General features: G+C 36.9%; 1 protein-coding gene across 1 annotated transcript; it reads right to left on the bottom strand.

The window, feature by feature from the left end:
- Window positions 1-562: 562 nt before the first annotated feature.
- Window positions 563-3,562, bottom strand: LOC132273577 (L-type lectin-domain containing receptor kinase S.6). The gene has a single exon (XM_059774547.1). The coding sequence runs from the start codon at window positions 3,299-3,301 to the stop codon at window positions 1,229-1,231; it is 2,073 nt and encodes a 690-aa protein (XP_059630530.1). The 5' UTR covers window positions 3,302-3,562; the 3' UTR covers window positions 563-1,228.
- Between the last annotated feature and the right edge of the window lie 4,914 nt (window positions 3,563-8,476).

The raw sequence follows: 8,476 nt of genomic DNA, 5'->3' as shown, positions 1-8,476 counted from the left end.
GTCAGTTGGCACTGTCAATTAGCTTGTTTCTGTGTTATGGATGACAAAATGTACTCCTTTCTACTTTCTACTTTCAGAGTAATTCACAGTGCACCCTAAGCTATGCAATTTATGATTTTTCAAATGAACTGTTACAAAACCAATTTTAGGGTCTGTTAAAAATGTCATGATTTAGGAGCAAGTAACAGAAAATCTTACTGAATATCACTAAACAAACAAAGTCCAAGAAACTCTTTTTGTTCCATAGAAAGAGAGCATTAGGTATTCAAACTTAAGGCAAAAACTTCAACTGATGTAAGTGGAAACACTCAACAGGACACCTACTAAGGCAATTAGCACAGTCAAGGAATCGTTTTTCTGCTTGACACGACATTTAAAGCTGCTTCAAAAAATAAGCAAATAATTGTGCAATGATCTTAAAAATCCATCAACCAAGACATACCCAAAAAATTATTTTAAGTTCGATCAGAATGATAGGACTCATTGCAATATTAAGATCTGAAGAAAAATAAATAAATAAATTGAAGCGTCTCGGAAGTTCTCAACTGAAATTAAGGACCAAGAATGTTTAATTAATGTAAATGTAGTTTAATTGCACACACAATCGTACATTGAAGAAGATGTTCTGAGTCTTGTAGAACATATCCAGTCGCCAATGTCAATTTATTGCTGCCTATGAGAAGTAACACTCGCACCTTTGAGCGATCATCACTGCTTTCTTCGCTGTCTACCCCTTATCATAGTTCAGAAGGATCAAACTTAAGTCTCAGAAGGCAATCTCTTTTCCCCTCTCTATTGAGGACAGAGAAGCTATCAGTGTCCACAACCAGGAGGAGATTTAAACAAGCGATTGCGGCAACACCCAATAGACTATACTGATTTATCTCAGGTAGCTTCAATATTGAAGCAAACTTGTTTCTATCCTACTTGCAACAAAATGGAGCTACTTCAAATATGATACAAAACATAGTTGTACAATCTTTTTCTTTTCGTTTTTTTGGGTAAATTGTATGATCTTATTTACACACAACAAAACATAACTAAAGCTTGTCATAATGACTTATCTCAGCAACATTAGGAACATTGTAGAATTTAATCTTCAAAAATATAAAGAAAGGAATTCAAAACTGAAATACAGGTCCAAGCATTTGTAATAGCAAAAGCAGTTGCTTGTGCATTATTTCCATTTCAGGCCTAATGTCATTCCTAAGCAATTTCGAAGTTCAAACTAAAAATGGGTCCTAGGTGTCAACCAGGGCGTGTCATCCACATGATGATTTTCATCTATTCCAAAATTAAGTATTTCTTCGGAACCCTCAGGCAGAACAGATCGAATGCTCACCGTGGGTTTCCTTGATGGCAGAAGAGGTAGTGGTGCCTCACCTCTGAGAATCCTCGCTGCTTCCCTCACCGTTGGCCTCTTCTCATAGTTCGGATGCACACAAACAAGTCCCAACATGAGCAACTTCTCCATCTCCATTTTATTAAACTTCCCCTTCAATTTAGGATCAGCAGCCTCAATTAGTTTCCCCTTTTCCCACAAGTCCCACACCCAATCAGCAACCGGAGTTCCATAATCATCCACAGGCTTCCTCCCCGACGCCACCTCCAGCACCACCACACCAAAGCTGTAAACATCTGTTTTCACCGTCGGAACACCCATATAGACATACTCAGGAGCAAGATATCCCATTGTTCCAGCTGGTAAAGTAGCATCCCTAGTACTTAAAGTACTATGTTCATAAACTTCTGCTAAACCAAAATCTCCAAGTTTAGCATTGAACTCAGCATCAAGCATTATATTGCAAGTCTTCACATCTCTATGAATTATCTGCCTCTCGCATTCTTCGTGCAGATATATAAGAGCAGAAGCAACCCCAAGTACTATATTCATTCTCTTCTCCCATGTGAGGCTATCTCTGGCTTTGGTGCTCTTGTGCAGAATTTTGTCAAGGCTTCCATTAGGCATGTACTCGTAAACCAGGAGTAACTCATTCCCCTCACAACACCATCCTTGGAGCTGAACCAAATGTTTGTGTCGTAAACAGCCCACCATTGTCGCAAACTCATTGGTGAACGGATTGCGCAAAGAGCTGATTCTAGTAGGCTGACTGAACCTTTTAACTGCCACTGTTCCACCAGAGGGAAGGGAACCTTCATAAACGGTCGCTGACGCTCCTTCACCAATGATTCTGTTGTGGTTAAAACCCCTTGTAGCTGATTTTATCTGGGTGAGTGACAATCTTTTGGGTACTTTGTTCCCTTGAAACTTACAAATTTGGCCTTCATTGCATCTGCTATCAAGTCTTCTCTTCCTTATCATACAGAAACAGACTATAACAAGAACTGCAAATACAGAGACAGCAAATGCAGCTAAGCCCCCAAAGCCAAGAGCCAATTCGCGCACCCTTTTGTCCATGTGATGGTCATTGGAGTGACTGTTCTCGATGCTCGAGTCCTCCGGAGAGCAAATCAAACAGTCCCCTTCTTCAACAGTATCCATAGGAGTCAATGAAGGAAGAAACCCAAAAGTTTTGAATCGCCAATGATCAACAACATGAACTGCAGAGCCTCTTCTGTTGGAAGCAGAGAACCCAACATACATGAACTGTTTGAATTGCATGGAAAAGTCAATCGGGGCAACAAGCAGAGGACTAGAAGGCCTGACCTGAGAGTTTCCAACCCACACTCTGATCATCTTCTCGGAATCTCTGTATTGAATCCAAGAAGTCATTTCCTTCCCACTTTTCAGATCAAACCCTTTTGAGAAGACATCAACAGACGCAGACGACCTGATTGTGTTAATGTCTAAACCAATATGGTTGGCATTGATGTCACCAAGAGATGGATCGAAACTCGTATCGAACTCCACAGCGAAGAACGAATCTTGATCGTTCGAGGCCTGTTCTGGGAGACCCATGTAGCCATCGGAAAGGCTGAAAGAACCCACATTGGATGTGATCAGAAAGGCAATTCCATCTCCGGAAGAACACACTGGGGAAGAGATGATTGTGAAAGAGAAGCGACAAGAGAAAGAAACTGTGGCGTTGGTTGAAGAATCAAGAAAACGAATTGGGTCGACATAGAAAGCTCTTCCGATCCCAAAGGAAGAAGAAGAAGATGAAGGAGGAGGAGAGAAACAGTTAAGGTCTTGGGTGAGACTGATTGAATTGTTTCTGAAGTAAGCATCGCCAAAGAGAGTGATATTGTGTGCAGCCAAGAAAGGGACGGAAGAAGATGGTGAAATGGAGTTGAAGAAGAAGACGAAGAAGAAGAAAACCCAGAGGAGTTGACGAGGCATAGTAGGGATTCAAATATATGGTGGGTTTGGACTACTGGGTTGTGATGGGTCTGGTGAGAAATGGCGATTTTGAAGGGATTTCTTGGAAGAAAATTGGGGAAAGTGACGAAGTGGTGAGAGTTTCTTGGTGGTTCGATTGTTTGGTCATTGTACGACTGATTGATCTGAACCTGTTTGACAGTATTTCTCTCACAGAATTCGGAAATTCTGCATTTGCCAATAACGGAATCATGTACACCTTGGAGAGAGAGAGAGTGTGTGTGTGAGAGAGAGAGAGATGATTATCTGTGAACCGAAGTATTCATCTATCTTATTTGGCAATAGAAGAAGTTACAGGTCAGCATAATGACAAGAGGGCCCACTAACAGTTAGGTCCACTAAAATGTTAAGAATTTAAAATAACAAAATTATAGTGGTGGAGTTTGAATTATTTCTCCTATTTCCCTCTTGAAATCTGCTTTATTCAAGTTAAAATAATAAAATGTGCCCTCCCAAATTTTTATATATATATATATGAATGCACTTTACTTTTAAACTGAATATTTCTTTTTTTATTTTAACGTTTTTTATACTGAAATGACATTAATATTCCTCACCCATAAATAAGTAACATATTTATTAGGAATATTTTTGTCATGTAAAACAAGCCCAAAAAATATATATATATATATATAGTACATTTATAAATTAGGAAAAGAAAAAAAAATGCATAATGCATTTATAAAATAAGAGTGTAAATACGACCTCCCAAATTTTAAGTATAAAATTAATTTTTTAAAATTAACCGGTTAACTTTTATGCATATTAAATACATTTTTTTAAACACTGCGTATGGATGGTTGTAATTTGTAATGTTACCGATTTTTTCTATTTTCTATTTTTTGGAAATTATTTGATTTTTTTGAATTATTTTAATCATTACCTCGTTTTGCGTGTCACGCGGGTCGTAAGGACCGTTTTAGTTAATTCCTTGTGCCGAGAGTTTTGGAAATTTATTATTAATCATTTTACGTCAATTAAAAGTGACAGTATCATTTTTAGAATTTTTCAGAAGTCGGGACGATTTTCAGACTCATGAACTCTTTTAGTTTTCTCATTTTAAGTAAGGGCCATTGTAGTCATTTCACATGCATATACATATATGTGTAGCTATATATTAGAAAGATATTTTATGGGATATGGAAGGCATTGTGAGGGAAGAGCAAGGACAAAGTGGTAACTTGACCAGATATTAGTATCCATTCATGTGTTGACAAGTACGTAGCTCAATGAGAGCCCATCATGAGTTTGCAAGACAAGCCAACCCATTCATTTCCTCTTCATTTTTGGCAACCCCATTTCTTTTTCTATCTTTCTCCTTTTCTCTCTCTATATTTCTACATCTAAACACATATATATCTCTATAGATTAAATCTTGATTTTGAAAATGTTTAAGTTAGATATTGAGGGAGGGGAAGAAGGGAAAGTTAAAGAACTTGGAGAGGGCTTCCATTTGGCAGCCATATTACAAGGGTTTGGAGAATTTCGAAGTTAGGGTTTGCTAAGGCCTTGTTTGGTTTGCTATCTTGAGGTAGGAGAAGTTTAAATTACAAGTCCTATAGTTTTAGTGAATTTTTATGTACTTTCTTACATAGAAATTTTGATGTTGTGAAACATGCTTAGTTTGTAAATTTTGACTGTGATGTTAAGCATGAGATATTGTTAATTTAATTGTTGTGGGTGAAGAATATGATGGTTTCTTGTATTTGTGCCAAATATGCTATTTTTCTATGAGAAAATGTTAAAGTATGATTTATATGATTGATTTTTATGTTTGAATGTTTTGATGTAATAATTGTGACGGCTTAAGTTTTTCAACCCGGTGCGTCAATGATGAACCAAAAGATGATCCGATAAAGGATCCGAAATGCGGAAGCAAAACCAAAAACAAGATCAATAGGGACATCAATCATCCCTACGACACCCGAATGACTTTCCATGAAGTCATGAAACTTAAAGAAATGACCGGAAGTGGAAACTAGAGTAAAAAGGTCAATTGGTACCCCCTGACACCAATGACAACCAAAGGAAACAATACCTAGTTCAAACTAGACTACTTACACAATTAGATGGTTTGAACAAGACCAACAAGGTCAAATGGAAACAAGTGGAACAAGGTTAAACCATCAAGGCAACAAACCAAGCAAAACTCACAAGGCAACTCCATTTCGGTCGACCGAAATGGAGCATCGGTCTGCTGAAATGAGCCTGGAAAAGAAGAGAAAAGAGCTCTCAGTTCGGTCGACCGAAGTCTCGAGATGAAAAAAATGAGTTTCGGTCGGACGATGTAGAGAACCGGTTGACCGAAATAAGCCTCGAAGTGAAAAAGGCTACTAGAATTGGGATTTTTGCTGAACCATGAAAACCAATAGAGGTTCGGTCGACCGAAACAGGCCACCAGTCGACCGAAACTGGGCAAAAATGCAAAGACGAACCTGCTATGCACCAAAACTGAAAAAGAGACTTTAAGCCTCACTTGAATCCCCCATAGCATGATCAAACTTAATTATATGCTAATATGTGATGATGTGAATATACATGCAAGTGTAAAATGGTATTCTAAGCATGCTACAATGGCCTATGGCCTTATTGCAATTCATTTACAATATTTGACATGTCAAACCTCCAAATTAGAAAAATTATATTTCATAGGCAAAACTTAAACATGCTAACACTTGCATGTGAACAAAAATGCATTGAAAGAAACCTCAAATCTACAAATCACCCAAGGCAAGTGCAATCCTCCAGATCTTGAAACCTGTACCTAAAATATGCCCCAGTAACTTTGGGATGAGCAACATAAAGTTACTCGTAGGAAATGAGCATGCATCAACCTACGTTTTACAATTTTATCACCTTAAGGTGAAGCATGTTAAAGGGCTCATGCCACCTAACGTCTATGTCAAAATGAGACTCGGTGAGCATCCTAAGCTACCTTAAATCATTTCTAGCATAAATCACATCATCCATGCAATTTCAACAACATAAAAGCATGCTATACAAGCAACATGATATAGATTCTCAAAGTCACCAACTTGAAATCTAAAATACGAAAACAACAAAGTGGGTTATGCCACCTAACGTCTATGTTCCAAACGAATCTATACGATCATTCCTAAGCTACATTTGAACATTTCAACATGGATGTACTTAGCAACATCAAAGTCCGCAATGATTCATTAAAAATCATAAACATTAATGTACTTAACAACATAAAAGCATACTATGATTCATTCAAAAGCATAATGCATAAATGTACTTTACAACATTAAATCGCCAATAACCAAAACCACAAGTCTCAATTAAACATTTGTTGTCAACTTGGAATTGAATGCGAAATCAAATAGTGGAAGACTTGGACATCACGTCTCGGACTAAACCAAGAACAAAATGGTTATTCCGGGCATTAACCCGCTAGGAAGACCACCCTAGTGCGCACTATCTCAACGGGGAGAACTCATACCTCCCGCACTAGAGCCAAACTCTAGCCATATCACAGTAACAATGTCCCAAGACTCCAAAATAAATAAGTTAACAACTTATATACGAAATATATATATACAGCACAAAACTACATTCCACGCACAAGTAGGTTGAAACCACGCAATACATGCTCTAAATCTACAACTACTATAGGATGACAATGTCGAATCTTCAGAGCGCGATTCGTTACGCGCTATAATAACATCACATGTCGAATCTTCACTGTGCAATTTGTTATACGCTATAATAATATAATTCAATAGTGAAAACATAACTTGTAAATCCATTACAAGTCTAAAATCATGCTTTAAACATATTATCAATGTTATATACATGATTAAATCTTCAACGCAATAGGAACGGAAATTAATTACATAACCTAATAAATTACTCTAAGTTTCAAGTCTCGATTTAATGGTTCCTAATTAACACATGTTATACAACATAGCATAGTCATTACATATACCACATGAAAAACTTAAGTAGGTCATTAAAACAATATGATGTAATTTAATTAAACATGATAATTAAATCCCTAGATTCTAAAACAACATCAAGTGGTTCCAATTTAACATATGCTAATGTATAAGTCCTAGTCATCACAATACCAAGTTAAAAACTCAATTTAAGCCAATGGACCCATTAAATAGATTTTAATTAATTCTTTTAATTAAAAACTCTAGAATTTCATACTCATCCAAATAGTCTCAAATTAAAGTATGTTTAACAACATGCCATGACTTAATTTAAAAACATATCATAAGTTAATTTTATGCAAGGTACGGTCATGAGAATTAATCTTTCACCAAAGATAATTATTAAATAAAAATTTCAATTCTTATTCAAATAATTTCAATTTAATATATGTTAACAAACATATCAAATCCAAACTTTCTAGCATGCCACAATTTAATTTAAAGTTATACATCATCATGAGAATTAAATCCTAACTATAGAAAGTAATTAAATTAAATTCTAGGACTTAAACAAAAGCATGCATACAAGTTGTATAATCATGGAAAACACTCCATACAACATATATAGAATCCTAAAACATCCCCTACCTCGATTTGAGATGAAAATCTCAATTCCCCACAGACAGAAAAGTGCTCTGAATCTGACGATACTGCGGGGTTTTGTCTGGGACAACACGATGAACCAGAATCCCCAAGAAGCCCCTTGAAAATCACAACTTGACTTCAAACCCAAACTCAAAAAATGGTCAGAAATGAGTTCTGATAAGGGTGAAAGATAAAGCACGACGAGGGGAACAATAAATATTAAGGCCGAAGACTTTTCACTTTGGAAAAGTGGATCAAAGGAGGAGAGAGAAAGTGGCAGCTCCATGGGCATCCATGGCTACCGGCCAAGAGAGGAAGAAGAAGAGAAAAATCTGATTTTTCTTCGTTAAATCCCCTATTTATAGAAAATCTCAAAAAGTGCCCCGAAAGGGTCCCGCCAGGTTTGGAAAAGTGGAATTTGAGCAGACGCGCTCAAACAGCAAAACTCCTTGAACAAAAAAGATTCAAAATGAGAAAACATGAACAACGGAAGAAATAGTGTCAAAAACTGAGTCCCGAGCAGAGAGATATGCCCCGAACAAGTTTGCCACAAACTTGGTTCAGAAACTCTGAAACTGGAGAAAAATTACTA

This window comes from Cornus florida, unplaced genomic scaffold (assembly GCF_030987335.1).
Source record: "Cornus florida cultivar Cherokee Brave unplaced genomic scaffold, ASM3098733v1 CherokeeBrave_3.0.0_Hap2_Chr09, whole genome shotgun sequence".
Lineage (NCBI taxonomy): Eukaryota > Viridiplantae > Streptophyta > Magnoliopsida > Cornales > Cornaceae > Cornus > Cornus florida.
Note: the sequence above shows the minus strand (reverse complement) of the source record. Positions and strands in the feature narration are given on the sequence as shown.

Coding starts and splice junctions, on each gene's coding strand:
- LOC132273577 (XM_059774547.1), bottom strand. CDS start 3,301: ATGCCTCGTCAACTCCTCTGGGTTTTCTTCTTCTTCGTCTTCTTCTTC.